General features: G+C 43.6%; 1 protein-coding gene across 3 annotated transcripts; it reads left to right on the forward strand.

Annotated features, from left to right (window-relative positions):
* The first annotated feature begins 271 nt into the window (after positions 1 to 271).
* LOC135512801 (SH2 domain-containing adapter protein D-like) lies at positions 272 to 27,698 on the forward strand. 3 transcript variants are annotated; one of them, XM_064935194.1, is made up of 7 exons: positions 272 to 351; positions 3,574 to 3,955; positions 6,137 to 6,287; positions 8,309 to 8,533; positions 21,995 to 22,166; positions 23,683 to 23,802; positions 26,711 to 27,698. In XM_064935194.1, exons 2-7 carry the CDS (start codon positions 3,620 to 3,622, stop codon positions 26,895 to 26,897), a joined length of 1,191 nt encoding a protein of 396 aa, XP_064791266.1. In that variant the 5' UTR covers positions 272 to 351; positions 3,574 to 3,619; the 3' UTR covers positions 26,898 to 27,698. The 3 variants fall into 3 exon arrangements, with proteins under 3 accessions (XP_064791266.1, XP_064791267.1, XP_064791265.1); XM_064935195.1 differs by lacking the exon at positions 272 to 351 and adding an exon at positions 1,005 to 1,132; XM_064935193.1 differs by lacking the exon at positions 272 to 351 and adding an exon at positions 2,469 to 2,684.
* The last annotated feature ends 210 nt before the right edge of the window (positions 27,699 to 27,908 follow it).

Here is a 27,908-nt window from a genome sequence, read left to right on the forward strand (position 1 = left end):
CTTGAGGATAACGATTCAACTTTTATATCAAACAAAATAATATATCAAACGAAATAACCTGGTTTATTGCGATTAACCATGTTTCACTGCATTGCAGTTTGTCGTCACAGAGTGTATTGCCGCATATCCCACATTGTAACGTATTAGGTTAAATGTTGCAGTTTTGGATGACTTCAGGACTTGGATACATTATTTGATACATTATAGCCAATCACTAAGACCAAAGCAAAAAGACGTAGCCAATGATGATAATTGGGGGGTGGGATTTAAGATCAGCCCGGAAGTACAGTAGTGCACCAGGACAAGAGATAGAGAAGAAAGTAAACAGCGTCGCCATAAAAAGTTGAAAAGGTACAAAGCACTTTAAACGAAATTTGGTTTGTACAGAGAGCTGGGTAGGTTGGCTTACATGATAGTAAATATTAATGTTTTCTTGTAAAACATCACATTTTAGCTGAACATGGCTCAGGCAATTATAACACTACAAATACCCTACACTAATTTACTTACATATAATATATATATATATATCTAATTGAAACTACTGGACATTCTGTGTATAACCCTCCAAAGCAAACTGAATTATCCCCGAAATCTGTTCTTTACAGCAGGATGGACGAGACAATGGCTACGTTTACACAGGCAGTTGAAATCGGATCTTTTTATTTTTCACAAATTTGTATTTTGACCAATCACATCCGAAGCACCATGGCAACGTGCTATATTTTACAGTGAAGGCTGCAGCAGAAGCGAACGCCAGCAAATAAACACAACATTGTTTCACCTTCTTTAACAAAAGACTCATAAACAGAAACAGGCAATAGGCTACAGCTTGCTTCACAGTTTCTCCACTAACGATGTACTTTATCTCGACAACGTTGAGTGCATGGGGGGGGGGGGGGGGTTATGTACCCAGCCTAGTACAGTACCTTCCACAAAAAGTTTTGGTCGATAAGACCAATTAGTGAAAAAAAGATCGGGCTGCCGGTGTGAACACGGCATATGTGGATTGCTCTAACAGAGGCCTGAATGGTGGAGAGCAGAGCACTTTAGCCTGTCTCTAGGAACTCTAGAGCGGGAGAGACTCAACCCCAGGATCAGCACAGACAAACCATACCAGCCAAACAGTCAGGTCAGTCCCCTGCAACAGGTATCACATCATATTTAATCAGATTAGTTTATTGAACCGGTGTCTGTCAATGAGAATGAGGGAAACAGACTGTACTTTATGCAGTTCTTTCAACTCACCAAGAGATGGCGACACATGCCAAGCATTACATTTACTATGCTGTTACTGGCCTTCATTAATGATTGTGTAAAAGTATTTCCACACAAATGCGTTTATTACATTTGATTTAATTTGAGTCCTTGGTGGAAAACCCACTAATGTTGTTTACTCAAACAACATTGTATGAGTAAATGTGATGTAGTGTCCTCCTCTCTCTGCAGGGGCCAGAGGGTACTGTATTTCCTTATTTTCTTGCTCTACTTCACTGTTTTGTTCCCCACTGTCCCTCCTGCCAGGCATACCAGCCTGGAAGAAGAACTTTGGAGAGTGTGGGAGCAGTGGTGGGCGGGGGGAGTTGTGGCAATGGCAGTGAAGGCTGCTGCTCAGCTATGACATCATCCTCTCTTTCTCCAGGGGAGATCGTGAGATCATGGCTGTCATGAGGCATTTATGGTGTCTAACTGGCCCAGATAACAATATCACCCTCTGGATCGCTGAAATTCAATTAGCTTCTTAACAACTCTGTGGTCCGGACAAAAAAGGACATCTGTGGACGTATGAAGCCCACTTCCCCATATAACAATGTGCTATATTTTGAAAAGAAAGGATATTTTCTATTATGTAGATTGTGTTTATTTGCAGATTTTGCTTCACCATGCTTTTCCTGGAGGGTATGGCAGGCAGGCACCGCACATCTATTTGCTTGGTCAAAATGTGTTTGTCAGATTGGTAACAGTTTGTGGGTGGAAGTGTTAATTATTGTGCAGAGGAAATTCTTTTTTCTCTCCTACCAATTTACCAAACTCATTTACATAATTTTGAATGGCATAGCCTAATTTGCTATTAAGGCAGGCAAATCAGCAAGAGAGTGCTGGGATGAGGACAAATTGAGAGGGATGGAGGAAACATTGCAATTATACAAAACTTGTATTCTCTTTTCATGCGTTTGGAATCGTTTTGTTGTTTAATGAGAACACGCATTTCAATGATCTGGTCAATTATCTGAATGCCTGAGTATTTTAAACCTGATTTTCATTTAATTTGTAAGGCTACTACATATCCTTTTTTAGATGCAGCCTACTTCATTTTCCATAAGCAATTACTCTTATGTTATGGGACTGGTCTATGCAGAATTATTAAATGAAAAATCGGCTGACTGTAAAAGAGAATCCATTGTGAATCATGGAATGAACCCCTCCCCTTTAATTGCGTGGTTTCTCCCTGATTTCTATAGGTTTCCTTCGTAGTTGCTCTCACTTGCGATCAGTCGTTTCCCAGCGGAACTTTGCTGTTATTCTCCACCCTCGCACGCAGGCTGTCACACTGGAGCGAAATGATTGTTCTTTCCATATTTACGTTCATGGACAAAAGCTATTATTAACATAGGACTACTTTCTACGATCAAAATGAAGAAAAGTGGAATAAAACGCTCGCATACTGAGTGGTAGGACTGAAGGTGTGTCTTAGCGCAATGCACTTTCAGTATAAAAACTGGAATTTAGTGAAAAGCTGATTTTAAAAGTTGCAGAATTTACGTGGAAGTAGAATTACAGATTTAAGTGCTTAAATTGTAGTTTGTTTCAATGTTATCGTTGTCGATGGTGAAATAATGAACATATCAAAGAGGACAAGAGCAAAGGAAAACATGATTACAATGGGATGTTTTGGACCAATATGTTTTTAGCATATAAAGACTTTGATATTGTATAATTGTATTTAATGCGTGTTAAACTGTTACCTGTACTGTCGCTTTTATGTTAGTTGTAAAATATAAGTGTGATGTAACATTACTTATCTTTTGTTGATTGCCTTCTGTTTTGAAGTTTGACTCAGGTCAGGAAACTGTTTTGCTTGTTCTTATCCATGACATGCAGTTGTTCCTAGTGGATTCAGTATCTGTTAATTAAATCGGACTTTATTACTGGGTTTACAATTTAATTGCTGTTCTCAGGCAAAGTCTGCTATAAAGACTGCTTTATTGTTTCTCTGAGCATTAGTAGTAATTAGTAGTTCCTACTGATTAGTAGTAATTAAAGTCCAGCTGTCACTGAGACGAGAGTTAGTTTTTTTTTTCTTATATTTGTTCTGGCTGTTGCACAGTGGCCTCTGGACCAGTGGGAGAAGTGTCCATGTGCACACAGAGATGATTATTGTAGGATTTCAGGTTATCCTAGTAGTCCTACATTTTGAATGAATGATGACATCATGTTTTACTTAACTTCAGAACAGGACACACAATGTTAATCCATCCACTGTCTGTTGTCTATTGAGTCTGAGGTTTAGAATCAGGTCACTAAAAGAAAAGGAATTAGTTTAACCAGAATCATAACATTTTCTCTTCACAGAAACCTGTCTTTCAACCCATCAAGTGCCTGAGGGAGCAGAGGTTAAATGGCAAAGTGGCTCAAAGACTATTTGAGTTTTGGGAGCAGGAGGATGCCTCCTCAGCCACCCAAACCAGACTACACAGAGAGTGAGATACTGAAAGCCTATCGGGCTCAGAAGAAACTAGACTTTGAGGACCCATACGAGGACTCTGAGAATCGGGCCAGAAACGAGTCTGGGTCCTCAGACTCCTCCTACCCTGCCTTTGGTTCTCCTCTGAAGTCCGCCAGCCTGGATATGAAGGTTGTATCTCCCAAACATCGCCTCATCAAGATGGACTCTCAGGACCTGGGGAGAACTAAGATCTTACTGAGTGCCGTCTCGCTAGAAGATCAAGAGCCTGTAAGTCATTTCCTGTTCCACGTTAACTATCATTACCATTAAAAAGACCTCTCTGCTTATTGATTAAGCCCATATGCAAGTGACTGGTAATGTGAGTCAGAAGTATGCAATGTTTCAATACATCATGTCATGTTTGAAGTGGCCTATAAATTGGCCGGCCTGGATGACTAATGGAAGGAAGCGTTATTGATGGGATGGATGGCTTGTTGAGTGGGGTGTCACAGTCCCCTGAGTTCATGTCCAGGCATAAATAATAAATGGTGTTTGGTTTAGCAAGCAGAGATCCCTATGTGAACACATGGTGAGGAAAGCCATACAGGCCTTAGGCTGCTATAGTACCGTATGCCACACTTGTGCTGCCATCAGGCACATAGACCCACCCTGGATGAGTACAGTATGTGTTGGCAGGAGAACACACAGGCACAGCTGCAAGGGTCAGGGATGCTCAGAGTTTCATAGAGGGAGCGAGACAGAGAGTAAGATAGTATTTGCCTGTAGAGGCAGGGAATGCACATTGATTCAGTTAACAAATCAGCGCACACATTTTCACTAAGGTAATGCATTAAAATCCACAGCTGCATTAAAATCGATCTCTTATTCTCATTTGAAAAGCCTCAAGTCCACAGCTCCTGAAGTGCATTGAAGGTCTAAGGGAAGGTAGAGTTGATACAGACACTCTGCGTAGGTGCTCTGGCTGCCCTCATTAATGTCTGTGTGGAATTCTGGTGTGTGAGAACATCCATCCCCTCATGAACATTGCAATTTCAATCCTGGGCTTTCGATAAGAGCAATTCCAGGGTAACAATTATGTTAAAACGCTGTCTTTTCACTTAAAAATGTATGACAAACAAAAACCAATGATTGCAAAGTTAAACAAACCACAACTCTATGTACAAGGACTACTTTTAACAATTTCCGCAGAAAATTTTACAAAAACACATTTACTTGAAGAACAGTACAGATGAAAAGTTTGGTAACAGAATGACGGTTTGTGCTCTTAGTGTATAGTGCATTTGGGAAAAGGGTTCAGACTACTTGAGTTTTTAAACATTTTGTTACGTTACAGCCTTATTCTAAAATAGATTAAATATATATTTTTTCCTTATCAATCTACACAATAACATTATGACAAAGCAAAAAACGTTTTTTTAAAGCAATTTTTCAAATGTACATAAACTGAAATATCACATTTGTATAAGTATTCAGACCCTTTACTCAGTATTTAGTTGAAGCACCTTTGGCAGCGATGACAGCCTTGAGTCTTCTTGGGACTTGTTTTCTTCTCTGCAGATCTGCAGATCCTCTCAAGCTCTGTCAGGTTGGAAGGAGAGTGTCGCTGCACAACAATTTTCAGGTCTCTCCAGAGATGTTCAATCGGGTTCACGTCCGGACTCTGGTTGGACCTCTCAAGGACATTCAGAGACTTGTCCCGAAGCCCTTCCTGCATTATCTTGACTGTGTGCTTAGGGTCGTTGTCCTGTTGGAAGTTGAACCTTCACCCCAGTCTGAGGTCCTGAGCGCTCTAGAGCAGATTATCATTAAGGATCTCTCTGTACTTTGCCCTGTTCATCTTTCCCTCGATCCTGACTAGTCTCCCAGTCCCTGCGCTGAAAAACAGGTTTCATCCAGAAGCTTGGAATTCAGGCCAATGAGTTCACTCTTGGTTTCATCAGACCAGACAATCTTGTTCCTCATGGTCTGAGATTCTCTACTGTAGGTGGCTTTTGGCAAACTCCAAGCGGGCTGTCATGTGCCTTTTACTGAGGGATTGGCTTCTGTCTGGCCACTCTACCATAAAGGCCTGACAGGTGGAGTGCTGCGGAGATGGTGGTCCTTGTGGAAGGTTCTCCCATCTCCACAGAAACTCTGGAGCTCTGTCAGTGACCATCGGGTACTTGGTCACCTCCCTGACCAAGACCTTTTTTCCCGGATTGCTCAGTTTGGCTGGTTGGACACCTCTTGGAAGTGTCTTGGTGGTTCCATTTAAGAATGATGGAGGCCACTGTGTTCTTGTGGAGATTGTGCAGATTGATGAAAACAATTTATTAAATCAATTTTAGAATATGGCTGTAACGTAGCAACATTTGGAAAAAGTCAAGGGGTCTGAATACTTTCTGAATGCACTGTAAGAGTGATACATTGTAATGTATTGTGTCTTAATGAGTGTCTGTTATACGCCAGGTGGTTCCGTCAGCCCCAGCAGTAAGAGATGCAGATTATTCTGATCCGTTTGATGCTCACACAAACCCCCGGCCAGAGTCTGATCTGGGACCTGTGCACTGCGAGAACAACGGCTACATGGAGCCTTACGAGGCCCAACGCGTCATCACAGGTGAGTCTGTTACTAGGCTTTGGTTTTTGGAGGAACCAAGTATTTCTTTGTCACAGGACAGGTAGGCTAATCACAATTGACGGAATATATTCTCTTAATGGCGTTTTTGTTCATATATCTGTCTTCTAGCCTTTTACCAGATCTGTTTGTGGTTTAGCCAACTCTTCTGACTTTGGTTATCATGCCTTCAATAGGAGAGTTGGCTAGAGCCTAGCGTAAAACAGATCTGCAGACGAGGCCACGACACCCTCCACTGCAGGAGCGAGACTTTTCCCCTGTCCTCTGTCTGACTCACAGCCTTACAAATGTCTCTATCCTGCTATGCCCTTTCCCTCGCGCAGAGAGATCTGTCGTTTCTCATGTTGCCTTTCTGTAGTAACAACTCTGCTTCCTCAGCCACTGTCTGTCAGACCCATGCAGTGAAGCGTCTCTCAGTAGAGTGGTGGAGGGATTCTGCCCTAGTTGCCCTCGACTCTGGGTAGCTTTTTAATCCGTCTGAGAGTCAGTGCGTGTTTGACTGTTGTCTTTGCTGGCTTCATTCAAGTCAGAAGCAGTTCATAGTCACAGGGTTAGGACAATGGGGCTCTTAGTCTTTCAGCTTGGTAAATACACAATGGAGCCTAAGCCAGTCAGCCCAGGACTGAGTTACTGTGGTATGTCAGTGGGCGCTCCATTAAACACGTTGGAAGAGGGAAAGCCAGGTGTGACACTGAATATCGCTCTGATTCTCAAGTAGAACAGCTATTATACCCCCCCAGAGACAGATTATCAACCGATGTGTGTTTTTGGCAGATGTCGTCCCCAAGGTATCTTAAATGTGGTTCTGTCACGTTTTTGAAAGTTCAGTTGGGGAGAATAAAGGCAGAACTCAGTTTCTATTCTCTGTCACCCGCCGGTCTGACATACATTTGCATACCGTAATAGATTCCTGATTCCCTTCAAGATACGTTCTCTCAATTCTCTCTCCTTTTATGTGCCCATCCATTTCTCATTCCCACCCTGCCTATTTTCATCTCCCTCCCCTAATCTCTTCCATCTCCTCTCTATTCCCTGACATTCTATGCTCCCTGCACAGGTACAGCAGCATGCCACAACACCAACCCTGCCTCTGTCTCAATGATTTAACATCAAACCAACCCATCCCTCCCCTCCCTTCCTCACCTCCTCCCACCTCAGGGTCTGTCCCCAGGGCCGCCTCTGTCGCCATGGAGACGGCAGGGGCGCCCAATAGCAGTTTAGTCTGAAGGTTAAAGTTAGCCTGCTCTGCTTTTCACCAGCCAACCCTTCCATTTAAGATCCAGCACTCTTTCCCTCTCACATCACTGCACCTCCATAGATAGGCTGATGGTGGAGACACAAGATACTTCCACTTTCCTTCCACCCAATATTGCCTGTTTTTTGAAGCTTTGGGCTTCACAGCCCACATGGCAGTTGTTTCAGAAGTCTGTCTTCATGTGTTTTTGTTATTTCAATAATCTATGGCTTCTCAGCTCAAAGTCACACGTAACTCTCTGAAGGTTGACAGTGTTGGGAAAGATTTTTATAGAACATGCTACATGCTGAGAATTCTGATAAAAATGCAAATGAGACTGGCTGTTGTGAGATGCAGCAACTAGATTGCTGCTGTAACTGTGAAGAGAAGTGCTGTTCTTCTGCTACACGGCTCCAGGTCTAGCCCAGAGTTTAGTTAAGCCTCTCCATATGACGCGTTGAGCCTTCAGCAAGCTGTGCAAACATAATTTGTTTCCCATCCTCAAATTCAACTCATGTTGTTTTTGCTCAACAGGCTTTTCATATAATTTGCTGTGACAGATGCAATTGACCTCCTGTTGTAGGAATCGTGTGTTTTCTAACCATAACAACAGTTTGTTTTCTGTTTCTGTGTTCTAAATTATTAACTGTTGGTTCATAAATCCTTCATGTCTGACTTTGAAATGTGTGTGTTTTCTCTCTGAAAAACAAATGGAATAGTCGCACACTATTCAATGAAATTAGTCAAATGTTTGTGTTCTCTCTAACAGAGTTGCAGCACGGTCCCGGAGTGGGTCGGACACAAGGCGAGGTGCAGCTCTACGACACCCCCTATGAGAAGGGGCGGGGGCGGCCGCTAGGGGTGGGGCTGGGGTACAGCAACCCCCTGGAGGAAGGCAGGGAGAGCCGGTTGCCGCAGGATGACGAGCGGCCAGCAGACGAGTACGACCAGCCATGGGAGTGGAAAAAAGAGAACATCTCTAAAGCCTTCGCAGGTATTGACCTACTTAAACATTTGTATCTATTTTTTTTTTAATTGAACCTTTATTTAACTAAGTCAGAACAAATTCTTATTTACAATGACGGCCTACCATGGCCAAACCCTCCCTTAACCCAGACGACGCTGGACTAATTGTGCGCCACCCTATGGGACTCCCAATCACGGCCGGTTGTGATACAGCCCTAGATCGAACCAGGGTCTTTAGTGATGCCTCTAGCACAGCGATGTAGTGCCTTAAAATGCTGCACCACTTGGGAGCGCTGACTGACCTCAGTCCCATCCTCAGCAACCTGAGTAGCTATCTCACACTGTCACTATTGCACTCATTAGGGTTTGACTGGTCAGTACATGTATTTTATTATTTTTTCAAGTTCTATTTTTAGAACACAAGAGCAAGGTCTGCACAGGATTTTTTCCCTCACATTTTTTCCGCACTCTTATTTCCCGAGCCCTTATCACATTAAAGACGCACCTATTTTATTGCAAAAAAACATGATTTAATATGACAGAATATTTTAAATTAAAAAATTTGCCAGTGCGAAGTGATACGCACCCATCTTGCGTGTCTGGAACTGTTCTTTTCAAAGAGTGATAATTTGAAACGGGGCTTATTTTGGCGTTTTAAAAGACCATTTATTTCAGGGTTACATACCAAAATCTGTCTTTTCGATACAGACCTACAGATGTTTAGTTTATTCTATCTGTTCTTTGGAATTTTTTTAAATGGATGAACGATTCCACATTGTGCATGGTGATGAATTACGGCACGGCATCAGTTTGGTAAGTAGGCCTAGACATAATGATTCTGATGAACATATGCTCTTTGTCTTTAACCTCTTTTTGCAAATTTTCAGTGTGGAACCTCTCTGTTTAGGGGGGTTATGGCTTAGGCTAACCAATTCTAAATGGCACCAGCAGTTCACAAAGTAGCCTAAACAGAAAATAGACTGGATACAATTATTCCCAAACTGCAGCTCATTTTTAGAACACATATTTCCCTACTTCAATCAACCAGTCTGTTTTATTTATGATTAAAACTGTCGTAATTTGGCAAGGAATACATCTTGTGTATCCTATCACTTAGACCTTTTTTTTTACAGCCACCATTCCTCCGTTTTTATAGGCATTTATTTCTGTAAGCCTAACGGGAGCTTGTGTGCCAACTCAGCATGCGTGTGTAGAGGGAGCGCTTGGAATGCAATTGAGTGAGGGAAAGGGAATTTGGGGAGAAGAACTGAGTGATGCTTGCCTTGTGTATTTGAGGGGCAAAAACCAAAACATGTACAAATGGAAAACTAGAGTCAAAGCAAATTGACATTGTCTTCAAGACAAAATGTATGACCACTTCCACACTCTGTCCATTGCACACACACACCTTGAATGACCACTTCCACACTGACCATTGCACACACACACACACACCTTGAATGACCACTTCCACACTCTGATCATTGCACACACACACACACCTTGAATGACCACTTCCACACACACACCTTGAATGACCACTTCCACACTCTGTCCATTGCACACACACACACCTTGAATGACCACTTCCACACACACACCTTGAATGACCACTCCCACACTCTGTCCATTGCACACACACACCTTTAATGACCACTTCCACACTCTGACCATTGCACACACACACACACCTTGAATGACCACTTCCACACTCTGACCATTGCACACACACACACACCTTGAATGACCACTTCCACACTCTGACCATTGCGCGCACACACACCTTGAATGACCACTTCAACACTCTGACCATTGCGCACACACACACACACACACACACACACACACACACACACACACACACACACACACCTTGAATGACCACTTCCACACTATGTCCATTGCACACACACACCTTGAATGACCACTTCCACACTCTGACCATTGCACACACACACACACACACCTTGAATGACCACTTCCACACTCTGACCATTGCACCACACACACACCTTGAATGACCACTTCAACACTCTGACCATTGCACACACACCTTGAATGACCACTTCCACACTCTGTCCATTGCGCACACACACACCTTGAATGACCACTTCCACACTCTGACCATTGCACACACACACACACCTTGAATGACCACTTCCACACTCTGACCATTGCGCGCACACACACACACACACACCTTGAATGACCACTTCCACACTCTGACCATTGCACACACACACACACCTTGAATGACCACTTCCACACTCTGACCATTGCACACACACACACCTTGAATGACCACTTCCACACTCTGACCATTGCGCACACACACACACCTTGAATGACCACTTCCACACTCTGACCATTGCGCACACACACACACACACCTTGAATGACCACTCCCACACTCTGTCCATTGCACACACACACCTTTAATGACCACTTCCACACTCTGACCATTGCACACACACACACACCTTGAATGACCACTTCCACACACACACCTTGAATGACCACTTCCACACTCTGACCATTGCACACACACACACCTTGAATGACCACTTCCACACTCTGACCATTGCGCGCACACACACACACACACCTTGAATGACCACTTCCACACTCTGACCATTGCGCACACACACACCTTGAATGACCACTTCCACACTCTGACCATTGCGCACACACACACCTTGAATGACCACTTCCACACTCTGACCATTGCGCACACACACACCTTGAATGACCACTTCCACACTCTGACCATTGCGCACACACACACCTTGAATGACCACTTCCACACTCTGTCCAATTGCACACACACACACACACACCTTGAATGACCACTTCCACACTCTGACCATTGCGCACCACACACACACCTTGAATGACCACTTCCACACTCTGACCATTGCGCACACACACACCTTGAATGACCACATTCATGACTACTTGCCAATTGAACACGAGACTGGATGATAAGGGTGACTTTGTGTGTTAATGAATTTGCTATCTGTATCCGACATTTACGCTGAGTATAAAAACATTAAGAACACCATGATATAGACTGACCAGGTGATTTCAGGTGAAAGCTATGATCCCTTATTGATGTCACTTGTTAAATCCACTTCAATCAGTGTAGATGAAGGGGAGGAGACAGGTTAAAGAAGGATTTTCAAACCTTGAGACATTTGAGACTTGGATTGTGTATGTGTGCCTTTGAAAGGGGTATGGTAGTAGATGCCAGGCGCACCCATTTGTGTTTTGAACTACCAACGCTGCTGGGTTCTACAGCCCTTGCACTGTAGAATAGGTTCTACTAAGCTATATGGAATTGTTTTAAGAAGGTCATACCAAGGATAATTTAGCTATTTGATTTGGAATTTTAAGACCCCTTGAAGAAACTTATTTAAAAAAAATATATATATATAATTTGGCCTTCCTGCTATTAGCCCATACAAACTCATTGAATAACATATTCACTATATAAAACAGAGCCCCCCCCCCCAAAAGAAAATCTAGTTTGTTATGAAGTGTACAGTGGGGCAAAAAAGTATTTAGTCACCAATTGTGCAAGTTCTCCCACTTAAAAAGATGAGAGGCCTGTAATTTTCATAATAAGTACACTTCAACTATGACAGACAAAATGAGAAAAAAATTCAGAAAATCACATTGTAGGATTTTTAATTAATTAATTTGCAAATTATGGTGGAAAATAAGTATTTGGTCAATTATTAGGAAATGGAAGACATACAAGACCACTGACAATCTCCCTCGATCTGGGGCTCCACGCAAGATCTCACCCTGGGGGTGAAAATGATCACAAGAACGGTGAGCAAAAATCCCAGAACCACACGGGGGGACCTAGTGAATGACCTGCAGAGAGCTGGGACCAAAGTAACAAAGCCTACCATCAGTAACACACTACGCCGCCAGGGACTCAAATCCTGCAGTGCCAGACGTGTCCCCCTGCTTAAGCCAGTACATGTCCAGGCCCTTCTGAAGTTTGCTAGAGAGCATTTGGATGATCCAGAAGAAGATTGGGAGAATGTCAGATGAAACCAAAATAAAACTTTTTGGTAAAAACTCAACTCGTTGTGTTTGGAGGACAAAGAATGTTGTGTTGCATCCAAAGAACACCATACCTACTGTGAATCATGGGGGTGGAAACATCATGCTTTGGGGCTGTTTTTCTGCAAAGGGACCAGGACGACTGATCCGTGTAAAGGAAAGAATGAATGGGACCGTGTATCGTGAGATTTTGACTCAAAACCTCCTTCCATCAGCAAGGGCATTGAAGATGAAACATGGCTGGGTCTTTCAGCATGACAATGATCCCAAACACACCGCCCGGGCAACGAAAGAGTGGCTTTGTAAGAAGCATTTCAAGGTCCTGGAGTGGCCTAGCCAGTCTCCAGATCTCAACCCCATAGAAAATCTTTCGAGGGAGTTGAAAGTCCGCGTTGCCCAGCAACAGCCCCAAAACATCACTGCTCTAGAGGAGATCTGCATGGAGGAATGGGCCAAAATAGCAGCAGCAGTGTGTGAACCTTGTGAAGACTTACAGAAAACGTTTGACCTCTGTCATTTCATATATAACAAAGTATTGAGAAAGTTTTGTTATTGACCAAATACTTATTTCCCACCATAATTTGCAAATTCATTAAATCCTACAATGTGATTTTCTGGATTTTTTTTCTCTCATTTTGTCTGTCATAGTTAATGTACCTATGATGAAAATTACAGGCCTCATCTTTAAGTGGGAGGACTTGCACAATTGGTGGCTGACTAAATACTTTTTTGCCCCATTGTATGTCCTACATCTGAGATATAGATAGATATATATATATATATATATATATATATATATATATGAAGGATCAGGAAACATACACACACGTGTGTGTATGTTATATATATTTTACACTTATTTTTTTTACATGTATATAACTCCACAATGACAAAGCAAAAACAGGGTTTTAGACTTTTTTTTCATAAATTTGAAAAAATATCACATTTACATAAGTATTCAGACCCTTTACTCAGTACTTCGTTGAAGCACCTTTGGAAGCAATTATAGCCTCGATTCTTCTTGGGTATGACGCTACAAGTTTGGCACACCTGTATTTTGGGAGATTCTCCCATTCTTCTCTTCCATTCTCTCAAGCTCTGTCAGGTTGGAAGGGGAGCGTCGCTGCACAGCTATTTTCAGGTTTCTCCAAAGATGTTTGATTGGGTTCAAGTCTGACTGTGGCCACTCAAGGACATTTAGAGATTTGTCCTGAAGCCATTCCTGCATCGTCTTGGCATTCCTGCATTGTGTGCTTAGTCGTTGTCCTGTTGGTCAGTCAGGTCCTGAGCGCTCTGGAGCAGATTTTCATAAAGGATCTCTCTGCACTTTAACTCAGCAATCTTTTGATCCAGACTAGTCTCCCAGTCCCTGCCGCTGAAAAACATCCCCGCAGCATGATGCTGTCACCACCATGCTTCACCGTAGGGATGGTGCCAGGTTTCCCCGAGACGTGATGTTTGGCATTCAGGCCAAAGAGTTCAGTCTTGGTTTCATCAGACCAGAGAATCTTGTCCTTTAGGTGCTTTTTTTGCAAACTAAAAGGCTGTCGTGCCTTTTACTGGGGAGCTTCCGTCTGGCCACTCTACCATAAAAGCCTGATTGGTGGAGGGCTGCAGAGATGGTTGTCCTTCTGGAAGGTTCTCCCAACTCCACAGAAGAACTTTAGAGCTCTTTCAGAGTGACAATCGGGCTCTTGGTTACGTCCTTGACCAAGGCCCTTCTTCCACAATTGCTCCGTTTTGGCCTGGCGGTCAGTTCTAGGAAGAGTCTTGGTGGTACAAATGTCTTATATTTCAAGAATGATGGAGACCACTGTGTTCTTGGGGATCTTCAATGCTTCCTTGACACAATCCTGTCTCAGAGCTCTATGGACAATTCGACCTCAGGCTTGGTTTTTGCTCTGACATTCACTGTCAACTGAGGGACCTTTATATAGACAGGTGTGTGCCTTTCCAAATCATGTCCAATCAATTGAATATGCCACAGGTGGACTCCAAGTTGTAGAAACATCTCAAGAGTGATCAATGGAAACAGGATGCACCTGAGCTCAATAGCCAAGGGTCTGAATACTTACGTAAATAAATAAGGCAACACATTTGCTAACATTTCTAAACCAGTTTTTTGCGTTGTCATTATGGGGTATTGTGTGTAGATTGAGGGGAAAAAACATTTAATACATTTAATAATATGGCTGTAACATCACGAAGTAGGGAAAGGGTCTGAATAATTTCTGAATGCACTACACTTCATTTTTAAACTGCTACCGGGGGACCTTTTTAGATGAGGCCTGTGGGCATTCTAGAGCAAAATGTGTGTAGCCAAACTGTTCGGATGCTACACACACAATTTTGCAGATTGGCTGTACCGACTTCAAGCGAGTCAAGGTGATTGTGGTTGTCAGAGAACACCATCGCTTTCGTGAGTCTCATCTTTCCATAGAGGGAGTCATAGTTTGTAGGCCAAACCATTTGGACGCTATAGATGATTTTGTGAGAAGACTGATTTTTGGGATGTCTCATGGTCTGACAAACACTGCTCTATATCTGTCACCTTTCACCGCAGATGCGGAAGTGCAACACTTTTTTTAATGCTAATTACATTTCACTGGGCCATGGAAATCGACTCTAGGTTTTTAAAGAAGAATTGTGTGTGTGTGTGTGTGTGTGTGCCATTCAGACGGTGAATGGGCAAGACAAAATACTTACCGTTAAGTGCCTTAGAGTGGGGTATGGTAGTAGGTGTGTCAAGAACTGCATTGTTGCTGGGTTTTTTCACACTCAACAGTTTCCTGTGTGTATCAAGACTGGCCCACCACCAAAAGGACATCCAGCCAACTTGAAACAACGACGGTAAGCATTGGAGTCAACATGGGCCAGCATCCCTGTGGAATGCTCAGTGTACATCATAAACAATACAAGGGTTTTTTATATTGTGAGGCCCTGTCTCCGTTTCTGGTGTGTGTGTGTGTGTGTGATTGACAGACTGGACGGTGGGCAGTAGATCAGTTACGATACGGCAGGGCAAGCCTACTTAATTGAGCTGCATTTCAGTCAGGAGGTCAAAGTGACAGGAGAATAAATCAACACGCTTGCTTTCACTCCTCTTTTTCATGCATTCGCTCTCCCTTCCTCCCCCTCTTCTCAGTTAATTACATGCTCGTGTGTGCATGACTGATCCAGTTCTAATAAGCAGGTGGTCAGCAGAACTGCTACAGCAACACGTGACACAGAACATGTTCAAATCACATTACATCGCAGGCATTAAATAGACAACGTAGGGTTGACGGAGAGGATTACTTCCATCGGGTGAGCGACCCTCTCAGAAGATTTAAGGGATAAAACCCAGATCTCTTGGACAGGATCTATTACAACACAAATAAGAAATGGTACCAGATGGGGGGGAGAAAAACCTTCACTCATGATTTCCTGGCACCTGTTTTTCTACCTGCAGTCAGTTAGCTGCCAGCACCCCGGCCTGTGTGAACAGATTGGTTGGAGGGAAAAACAGAAACACTACAGTATGTTCCATTCTCACTTTTAATCCATATTCCCAGTCAGATGGCGGGCATTACTAGGCAGGGTTGGTATGGCAGCACTGAGGGTTAGTTGAAGAGCTGTAGAGAGAGAGAGGGGGGACGTCCAAGGTTATGGCAGATTTGATGTGAGCTCAGTGCGGATGTTTGTGGATCCCAGCGACTCCGAGGGCAGGGGACAGAAGATAATGAATGACATTGGCTGTGGAGGAGCAGGGAGGGGGGGAGGGGTCGAGGCCATTGTGACAGGGAGCAATCAGTCATGCGTGGCGCTGACACCTTCGCCTTCACCGCGGCCTCTCCTCCCATAGCGGTGACAGGACTGTCCCTGTAGTCCTCCCTCCCTGCCGAGGTGACACCGCCTGATAACCTACGATCTGCCAGCAGTGCCTCAGCTCTCACCTCATCACCACACACACTGATTATCAACAGTTACCACAGTCAGGAGAAATATTCCTTTAAATTTTTTCGGCACTGAGCAAATTTCAGGTCTGCTGAGTGCAAACTTGAATGTTGTGAAAATTCAGTGCAACTTCCAGCAAGCGTTTACTGTGAACACTGAGGCTGTACCTGCTTTAAGTTTGTTTCAGACAATGGTCAAGTAGGCTACTGTGGCTATTTGATCATAATGTAGGCCTACCAGAGTGGCCTACCATCAAAAACAATGGAGAAAATGCATCCCATTACATTTTAACATGGAAATGGATGCTCTATCATTCAGCCTACAATAGCAGCCAATGTGTTTTTCAATGTAGACCTACATTCCATGAGACTTAGTAGCTACTACAACAATTGGATACCACGAAATTGCGGAGAAAAAGGGGTAAAAAAAAAGTGTATAATATTGCATTGATTCGATCAATTCCCACAGTAAATGGAAATGTTGATAGTGTTAACTTTCTACAGTTTTTCCCCTTATGTTCAATCTAGTGTTTCTCTGCGCGTGCTGATATTTCTTCTGCACGGCAGTCCTGGGGAGCTGCACTCCTGCGAACAAGCGCAGCTTAAAGGGAACATTGGTCAGGAGTGAGAGCAGGATGCTCATTAATAAAGGAAAAGCACATTTCGAGGTGGCTTTTTGGATAGTTGCATATTACATGCACAATTATGATAATCAGGAAGTAAAATGCTGTGCATATCCTCTTTTAGAGTGGGATGTACAGTATTCACTGTGGAGTCCAGCTCAGGTGGAGATCAGTGTCTGGGTGTGAGTTGGTAGTCAATTACGTGACACCAACAGTGTGAGAGAGCCTGCTGCTGGCAGACAGACATGCCTCAGTCCAGTAGGTTTTAATTAGAACACTACAAACCTGTCACTAGCACCTAGCTCCCCCCTATTACAACCATCATTAATTCCCGTGAATGTTTTAACATTCAACAGTGATGGTTGCATAGATAGCCCTGCAGCCATGCAACACCAATTAGTGAGCTAATTTAATGGACACTCATTACTCCACACAGAATGCCCTGTCTAATGAGTAGATGAATGGTGTTAGGTACACAGCATATTTGATCTACAGTATGTGCTTTTAGTATCTGATCTCTGATATCTGGTTTCCCTCCACAAGTAGAAGGCCTTAAATATAATTTAAAGGTCTCTCACACAATATTTTGCAGATACGGAATGTTGGATTGGTTTTCCAGGTGTGAATGTACTGTAGACTGGCGTCTACAAAGACACATTTGTGTGCATGTGTGCGTGCGACGCAGCAATCATGAGATTTCCGTCACCTTGGCCGGTGTGTCCCTGGTCTGTTAGCTCACTCTAAGCTGGCCCTGGGGTTCCCAACTGGCTTCTCCATCAATTTACAGGATGTGTCGTGTCGACATTCTTCCAACCCTCGCGCTCCCTCGCTTTACTGATGTTAATGAAAAGACATCCTTCACCATCCAGACTCGTTCCCTCAAGTGAGTTGGATGGGAGGCAGAGTGAGATGGGGAGGGGGGGAGAGAAGTAGTGAAGGGATAGATAATGCACCACTTAGTGGGGGAGAGAGGGAGGTGTGTGTGTGCGCAGGAACCAACAGAATATACAATCCCAGAAAAATTGAGGCCAAGAGGAGAAATCAGAAAGGGAGGAATAGTAGAAAGCCATTGGTTTGAGCTGAATAAGAAAATGGCAGGTCTGTCCATGACAATGGATTTCAAATGCCATGTCATATTCCTATTTTATATGCCTTAGTGTGTATTCGTGGATAGGGGTGTTAATTATCTGTCATTAGTAGGAAGAAGTTGCGCCCGGCAGAAAGCCTTTTGTTGGCAGAGAGAACATGGGGAGCTGGGCTTGTTACAAAGCAGATGTCTTAATACTTGTGTTTAATGACGAAATACAGCAGGATTTATCCAATGCTCCTGTCACTTGATTCCAGGATAGTTATTTTGATAAAAAATAAAATGGCTTTTTATATTTACTCAGATGATGAGCTGAGGTTGTAGTGCCATTGTCTTCCATACTGAAAGAGTAAAATGGATTGAAAACTTGTTTTATACTGAAATGCCTTTTTCTTGGTTCAACCAGTGGACCCACTTCAGTGTGAGGTTGTCTTTTGTGTCAGCTGAGTGGTTTGTACAGGTTTTCAAATATATTATTGAATATTCTGTTCTGAAATGTCAATCTGCCTGCTAGTTCTCTCCTCTCTCTTTCTTTCTCACTCTGAACATGATGTTGTCAGAATGTAAATATATCACCAGAAAGACCTTCGGGCAAATGGCCTCCACAACCTGTGTGATAGATCCACAGCTTCCCATTAGTAGTAAATGGAGCCCAGTTGTTCCCTCTGTTTGAGTGACAGCTCTGTGTGCACCCGGCCAGCAAAAGGTCATGTCCTGCCCTTTGTCACAGTGATGAGTGCTGACATGTGTAGGAGGAGGTAAAGGTGATGTAATGAGGGGATTATAAAGGGGCCATTTAGGGTAAATGTTACACTGCAGGCAGGAGGTCGCACTGGAACACGGATGCCCCAAACAGCCTTCCAGACATTCAAACTGGACACTTGTGTGCTACAAATAGCAGCAACTGTGGAATCATAAAATTTGAACAGAATGCACACCCACTCGTACTGCGAGTGCAACTGGTTTCTAAGTACATGGTGTACTGTATGTCCTTGGTATTGCATACTGTCTGAAACTCCCCCTAAACAGGGCAGGAATTTTGTTGAAATCTTCTCATTTAACTGTGACAAGCAAAGCTTAACTCTAACTGCAATCCCTTTTCAAAACAATGTATGATTCTCTTCACTGAGTTAATTCCCTCCTTCCTTTCATTCTCGTCCTCCCTCGCTGTTGTTCTCTCTGAGCTGGTCACACTTTAATGATGGCTTCTGCAGGGCTGGGAGGGCTCTCCAGATGGGGCCATTGTACTGCATCATGAGCCAATAGTTCACAGAGAGCCAGAGAAAGTGGCGGAGTGTGTTTTCCCTGCTCAATAATGAACTAGTGAGAGAGAGGGAGGGATGAGAGTGAGGGATGTATATACAGCATCACTGGGGTCTCTCCTAATGCCCTGTTCAGCTGCCCTTTTATGTCACACACCCAGGGGGTCTTTGGTTTTGTCCGATCATCAAGATGTCAGCCCCCCTTCATTTGTTTAGTAATTCTGCTTCACTGTGTGGTGTGTAGCACAGCTGTGGCGGATTCTGTGTGCGTGCGCCATTGAGACTGCAGTAATGGGTTACGTGGTTGCTGGCCACGGATTGTAATGAGCTATTTTGGTCTGCTCCTGCCTCATTTGTGTGCCCTGTCCTCACCATCCTAGACACACAGTCCACATCATTGTCAATCTGACACACAGCATCTACTTGGCTACCTTCACTCTTTCTCCTGTCAGACTTCTTACCTCTCCTCCATATTCCATCCATCTCCATTCTACTTCCCCTCCTATCCATCGATTATTTTTTTTTTATCTGTCTCTCCTCTGCACCTGGCTCCCTGTAGAGATGTCAGAGCTGCCTGAGCTACCCTGCCCCCCTCTAGTGGGGCAGCAGATGGAGGAGGACCTTCTGATAGGACAACACCTACCCAGGACAACACCTTCTCACTCCCCAACCTGTTCCCTGACCCACCAGCCTGAACCCCCAGTGTCCTGCCTGCTTTTTGTATGATGTTAACATACAGTACCAGTCAAAGGTTTGGACACACCTACTCATTTCAGGGTTTTTGTTTGTTTTTACTATTGTTCTACATTGTATAATAATAGCGAAGATGTCAAAACTGTGAAATAACACGCATGAAATCATGTAGTAACCAATAAAGTGTTAAACAAATTCTTCAAAGTAGCCTCCCATTGCCTTGATGACAGCTTGGCTCTTCTTAATGTGTTTGTGCTAATCAGTTGTGTTGTGACAAGGTTGGGGTGGTATACAGAAGATAGCTCTATTTGTTAAAAGGCCAAGTCAATATTATGGCAAGAACAGCTCAAATAAGCAAAGAGAAACAACTGTCCATCATTACTTTAAGACATGAAGGTCAGTCAATGCGGGAAACTTTTCAAGTGCAGTCCCAAAAACTATCAAGCGCTATGATGAAACTGGCTCTCATGAGGACCGCAACAGGAAAGGAAGACCCAGAGTTACCTCTGCTGCAGAGGATAATTCATTAGAGTTAACTACACCTCAGAATGCAGCCCAAATAAATGCTTCACAGAGTTCAAGTAACAGACACATCAACATCAACTGTTCAGATGAGACTGTGTGAATCAGGCCTTCATGATCGAATTACATTTTACATTACATTGCTGCAAAGAAACCACTACTAAAGGACACCAATAAGAAGTAGAGACTTGCTTGGGCCAAGAAACACGAGCAATGGACGTTAGACCGGTGGAAATCTGTCCTTTGGTCTGATGAGTCCAAATTTGCGATTTTTGGTTCCAACCGTCATGTCTTTGTGAGACGCAGAGTAGGTAAATGGATGATCTTCGCATGTCTGGTTCCCACTGTGAAGCATGAAGGAGGAGGAGGTGTGATGATGTGGGGGTGCTTTGCTGGTGACACTCAGTGATTTATTTAGAACTCAAGGCACACTTAAGCAGGATGGCTACTACAGCATTCTGCAGCGATTTGAGATGGTTTATGATGAGTTGGACCGCAGTGAAGGAAAAGCAGCCATATGTGGAAACTCCTTCAAGACTGTTGGAAAAACATTCCAGGTGAAGCTGGTTGAGAGAATGCCAAGAGTGTGCAAAGCTGTCATCAAGTCAAAAGGTGGCTACTTTTGAAGAATATTTACATTTGTTTAACACTTTTGGTTACTACATGATTCCATATGTGTTCATAGTTTTGATGTCTTCACTATTATTCTACAATGTAGAAATAGCAAAAACAAAAAAAATACCCTTGACTGGTACTGTACATCAATGGGTCACAACCCAACAATAGGTTTGGCAACAAGTGGCTATTGAAGGCCTTTTTTTGTAACGCACTATAATAGGTCTAGTAAGCCAGATACTGGTGGTAGCACACAGCAATGGGTCTCATAACATTGGGTCATGATTGTATTTTGCCTGTCGCCACACAGCACTGAATCTCCCTCTACATCGCACTGCAGCCCCTCAGGGTCCGCTTCCGCCACAACCCAGAAGCCCCCTGTGCTATGTGGTCCTCTCATGCCTCCTTTCATTAGGTCACCCTGCAGATCTCCCCTGGAGCAGCTCCTAGTCCCAGCCAACCATTGGATGATGATGTTGCACCCAGTCAGATCTGTGCTACCAGCTCTCCTCTCCACTGTGTACCCCTTCAGCAGAAACAGTCTGTTCTCTGTGCTATGACATACCCAACCCTTTTTCCATCTGCACCAACAACAGTATCGACACTGTTTTCCCAGGCCTGGCTTGAGTTTTCCCTTTTTAATGAGATACTCTGTCTGACTCACTTTCTTTTTTTCAGTGCAGTTTGATGGTGCTGAGTGGGAACGGTCCTCGTCCCCCACCGAGCGCCTGCGTCCACCCAGGTCCAGTCCCCTGGCAGGAAGGAGCATGAAGTTCCGGATGCCCTGCTCTGACCCTCACAACATGATGGGGGAGAGAGTAGACCCCACCCTGCCCCTGGAGAAACAAGTGTACGTACCGTACTCTTTTCCTTTTGTAATGACATTTTTATTGTTTACTTTGATATCTCTTGTTTGGGTTATTGCTTCATCTACACACTAATACCGAAAGCATCACAGTAGAATGTAAATGTGGTTTTTGTTTTATACATGTATATCATTAGAATAAACTGTTTCGATATATGAATTAACAAACTCTACTAATCAATCATATATCTGTACACCAGGCCATGGCACATGAAGTGAGAGGGTAGTACATGACTTTCCCAGGTGGTCTTTTAAGGGTTGTTATAGGATCCACTGGAGAGCCCTACTCATGTTTGAGTGAGTGTGGTCTGGTCTCAGTCCGACCCCTGTGCCATCTGCCAGAGTTCGTAAACAGTGACTAAAGGAGACCATGCTTGTTTAAAGTGAGAAGAAACATGGTTATAACACACTACATGACACATTTGCACCTACAGAAACACATTTCAACAATAGTGGCAATCAAATATTTGCACATCACTTTATTTTCACATCTGTGTACTGTATGTCACAAAATAAAATACCTTAATTTACCACTAATATTTGACATTGCACTGTACTCCAGGGGCCTAATTTATCAACCATGTGTACATGTCTTACTAAATTTTGGCGTAGGTGGAGATTCTAGGATTTATTGGAATGTATTAAACGGTCATGCGCAACATATCCACATTTTTTAAATGGATAAATCAGAGCCATATTGTATACACCCCTGCCTGGAAAACGTCCTCCATTCACCTTTATGGTAACGTAAACACCCTCATTTGCTGTGTGATTTGTAATATTGCAACTGGGCCATGTCTGATTCTAAAAGAAAGCACAATGGTAAATTGGAACACATTTCTGTAGAGGTGTGGGCTAATGTTTTCATCTTTTGCTGTTACTTTTTCGAACAAAAAATGCATGTCGCTTATAGCGAATACCAACACATGCTGAGTATTTTATTTTAAGTAAAAGTAATTACTATAACCCACACTATGCAAAATACAAATTGTTGTTCAGTATTTTGTGTGCCAATTGACTGTTTCTATTTCCTGTCTTGGTATAGGCTCTGAGATTAAGTGGGCTATGATGTTGTGCTCCTTGGCTATTGAATGAGCGATGAATAAGTAGTAGCCTAATATTTTTTTGTGTAGCGTGGAATTAACCAGTTATGTCAGTAAATAAGAGTATGATTTCAGACATTATTATAAGACTCTATGAAACATATTAGGCTGCATGCTGCTCTGCAGACTCCTTACCGACAGCAAACGCATCTGTTATATAATTAGCCTACGTTTTAGTGCTTTTGTTAGCCTTCAATAAATATCCAATTCTGTGCATCAAACACCTCCATTTCCCCCAAAATAACAATGTTTGCTTGTAATACAATTCTTTAACCCGAAGTTGTGCGTACGCATGGTCTGAGATTTGCATGGAGATATGCACACTTTCATGTCAAGTTTTGATAAATGAGGCCCCATGTCTTTTTCCCTCCCTCCCATTCATGTTGTGTATCTGTCAGGTGGTACCACGGGGCACTGTCGCGGTCAGAGGCAGAGACTCTGTTGACCCTGTGTAAGGAGTGTAGCTACCTGGTGAGGAACAGCCAGACCAGCCTCAACGACTACTCTCTCTCACTACGGTATAAAGCTCAACATAATCACACCATTTACATCTGAACAGCAACATCAAATCATTGCCAATGCACTTAAATACAGTTTGGTATGAGTCAAATAGTCCAATAAGTACAGTAGGTTTGAATATTTATTGAATCATCCTCCGATTTAACTACTCTGACTTGATTGTCTCCCGAGTGGCGCAGTGGTCTAGAGGTGTCACTACAGACCCTGGTTCGATCCCGGGCTGTATCACAACCGGCCACGATCGGGAGCGTCGTCCGGGTTATGGGAAGGTTTGGGAGGGGTAGGCCGTCATTGTAAAATAGGAATTTGTTCTTTCTTAACTGACTTGCGTAGTTAAATAAAGGCAAGTATACTGTGTACTATATACTTGCAGCCACCTTCTCCACTGAGCTTCTATCTCACTGTATGTAGGCCTCCATCTGTCTCTCTTAACCTCCTCTGCTTTCTCTCTCCTCCTCCCTCAACCCATTGAAGATCATTGGCACACTGATTTTCTTCTCAATAGTCCTTCACGCCGCATAATAGTGCTTATATGGCCAAATCTCTTCTCTCTAATTACTAGCTTGATCCTTAAATCCCCTTCTCCATCACTCTCCCCTTTTTTTCTCCCTCCCTCACTCTCATTCCCCCTCTCTTCCCCCAGCACTTCTTCTCTCTCTGAGTGGTAATCAGGCAGATACAGCACACTGCAGCTCTCACATCAGCCGCTTTCCAATCACTAATGAATATGAATCGCCTTCTGTGGGCCACACACAGGCACGCCTGAGTGCACGCACGCACACTACATTAGAGGTTCTCATTTTCAGCCTCACAGACATCACATGGATACAATGTCACTCAAACACACACACAAACACACACCCGCCGACGTTAACGGCTCAAATAGACAGGCTGACATGTGAAACGACAAAGCTACAGTATGAGGCCCTCGTCTCACAATAGGAGGTCCAGGGATCTGAAAGAAGCAATGGTTTGATCTTTAGACTGGCAGGTGCTTTGTGTCTCTAAATTGTTGTGAGGGAGACATGCCAGAGGTAGTTGGAGATGGAATCAAAGCGATAGAGAACCAGTAGAGTGAGTCGGCATGGAAACAGACTGACACACAGCCCAGCATCACACCAATATGAATGAGGCAAATACACAGACAAATCATGTCTCTTCAAGAGGGATCTTTCTCTAACAGCTTGTCAGGGATCTGTGATTTAATTTGAAACACAGACTATATATAATACAGTGTGTGGACACCCCTTCAAATGAGTGGATTTGGCTATTTTGGCCACACCCATTGCTGACAGGTTCACAAAGCCATGCAATCTCCATAGACAGAATGGCCTTACTGAAGTGCTCAGTGACTTTCAACGACTTTCAACGTAGCACCGTCATAGGTTGCCACCTTTCCAACAAGTCAGTACGTCAAATTTCTGCCCTGCTAGAGCTGCCCCGGGGGAACTGTAAGTGCTTTTATTGTGAAGTGGAAACGTCTAGGAGTGGCTCAGCCGTGAAGTGATAGGCCACACAAGCTCACAGAATGGGACCACTGAGTGCTGTAGTGCGTAAAAATAGTCTGTTCTTGGTAGCAACACCACCGAGTTCCAAACTGACTCTGGAAGAAATGTCAGCACAAGAACTGTTTGCTGGGAGCTTCATGAAATGGGTTTCCAGGACCGAGCAGCTGCACACAAGTCTAAGATCACCATGCGCAATGCCAAGCGTTGGCTGGAGTGGTGTAAAGCTTGGCGCCATTGGACTCTGGAGCAGGGGAAACACGTTCTCTGGAGTAATGAATCACGCTTCACCATCTGGCAGTCCAACGGACACATCTAGGTTTGGCGGATGCTAGGAGGAAGCTACTTGCCCGAATGCATAGTGCCAACTGTAAAGGTTGGTGGAGGAGGAATAATGGTCTGGGGCTGTTTCATGGTTCGGTTTAGGCCCCTTAGTTACAGTGAAGGGAAATCTTAATGCTACATTATACAATGACATTCTAGATGATTCTGTGCTTCCACCTTTGTGGCAACAGTTTGGGTAAGGCCTTTTCCTGTTTCAGCATGACAATGCCCCCGTGCACAAAGTGAGGTCCATACGGAAATGGTTGGTTGAGATTAGTGTGAAAGAACTTGACTGGCCTGCACAGAGCCCTGACCTCAACCCCATCGAACACCTTTGTGATGAATTGGAACACGAGCCAGGCCTCATCGCCCAACATCAATGCTCTTGTGGCTGAATGGAAGCAAGTTCCTGCAGCAATGTTCCAACATCTAGTTGAAAGCCTTCCCAGAAGAGTGGAGGCTGCTATGACAGCAAATGGGGGACCAACTCAATATTAATGGCCATGATTTTGGAATGAGATGTTCAACAAACAGGTGTCCACTTATTTTGGGTCAGGTAGTGTACCTTTCAATCCTGATGGGTGATGTGCTCCAAAGAACACAAAAAACAAGCCATAGCTAATTAGCAATGTAGTGATGCTGGTTCTGTTTGTTGTTATTGCATTGTGTAGAACAACATATTTCCCTAGTCTTCCATTGTTGATTTTGCAAACTAATGATGACCAATTAGAGCCAATTGTCTTTCCCTCTCCTTCTATAATTAGACATACATCATGATGGCAGCTAGCTCTTAAAGGGGAGGTGTAGCGCTGCTCTACTGCTAGTTCTGTATTGCTTGCTTCCTCTCCGTCGCTCTCTCTCTCTCATCATCTTTGTCTTGTCTCTCACAAGCCATTACATTACTAATTTATACTGTATAATTCCCCCTTCCCTCTCTTCTTACTAGTCCAACATTATGATATGTTGTTAAATCTGGGTAAGAAATACCTCATAAAATGCCAGAAATAAGTAGGCTGTATATGTCACTTCGTGTGTCATCATGTGGTCCATGACTCTGCCCTTCGGCCTTCTCTTTCAGGAGCTGCCAAGGCTTCGTGCACATAAAGTTCAGCCAGTGTAAGGATGGGAAGTACGTCCTGGGGCAGAACAGCCTGCCATTCAACACCATCCCAGAGGTCATCCACTTCTACACCACACACAAGCTACCAATCAGAGGAGCCGAACACCTGTCTCTGCTCTTCCCTGTGCTCGTACAGACCCTCTGATTTGATGGTCCTGGAATCCTGGGTCACATTGTGATTGGACATTGACTTTAGATTGTGTAAATTCCTTTAATATTCAAGTCAATCAGGCCATCTGTGCTCTCGTTGGACTAGACTATTTTGTTGAGGATTCAGCATCCGCTGGCTTGTCAGTACCTTCACGGACCTTCTCGTTTCTGTTGTGCCAAATCTCTGTGATCTGGGAACAGATACATATGAAACGCAATACCTGGACTGTACCAACACCTTCTCTCTGTAGCCTACCTGAGATGCTATCTGAACTGACTGTTGCAGAATGAGCTTCTCACTGAGCTAGTGCTGCTGCCTGTTGTGCTGCTGCCTGTTTTGCTCCACTGGTTGACAGTCTGAGGGGAAACGTGGTTCTACTCACACAAACCTTTGTTGATTTGATTCTCTCTGTACTGTTAAGTAAACCTATTTGTCAATGCTTTATGTTGACGAACTGGTGTCAACCCGCGTCACTTACTGTATGGCTGTTGTAGCAGCAGCTGTGTCTGATTATACTACTGTTGCCGTGTGGTTGTCATATGATCTGTTTGTCTGGACACTGTCACTGACTGGTTGCAGTGTTCTGTAGTTGACCAGAACAATTTTCAATGGTGAGACAAAGGTTTAAACTGCCATATAAATGGCCATATCAGTGGTAATGGGTGTTATGGTTTAAGGATTATTCTTATCTAGGTCATCATAATCAATGGCATTGTTGTCGTCTCTGATTGTAATTATGGATAAGACGTTTTCTCATTTACCTGCTGTGTTCAACAATAAACAGTTTCTTAAAGAGCCGTGTCTGCTTTGTGCATCATGTGGAACGACGAGCATCACAGTGTCTGATTATGTAGATAAGACTGAGGACTAATCTGATGTGGTGTCATTTTTTTTACATGTTAATTCTCAGAAATCAACAAACTCTCCCATGGATTAACACCCATGATCTTTGCATTTTGGGAACAGCCAGTACTGTACCTACCTTGAGATTAGACCGAGATTTGG

The sequence above is a fragment of the Oncorhynchus masou genome, chromosome 24 (genome assembly GCF_036934945.1).
Source record: "Oncorhynchus masou masou isolate Uvic2021 chromosome 24, UVic_Omas_1.1, whole genome shotgun sequence".
Lineage (NCBI taxonomy): Eukaryota > Metazoa > Chordata > Actinopteri > Salmoniformes > Salmonidae > Oncorhynchus > Oncorhynchus masou.

Excerpts from the sequence above, each read along its gene's own strand:
- LOC135512801 (XM_064935194.1), top strand. The coding sequence starts at position 3,620 with ATGGCAAAGTGGCTCAAAGACTATTTGAGTTTTGGGAGCAGGAGGATG. Across the intron at positions 6,288-8,308 it reads GGCCCAACGCGTCATCACAG|AGTTGCAGCACGGTCCCGGA; the intron begins GTGAGTCTGTTA and ends TCTCTCTAACAG. Across the intron at positions 8,534-21,994 it reads CATCTCTAAAGCCTTCGCAG|TGCAGTTTGATGGTGCTGAG; the intron begins GTATTGACCTAC and ends TCTTTTTTTCAG.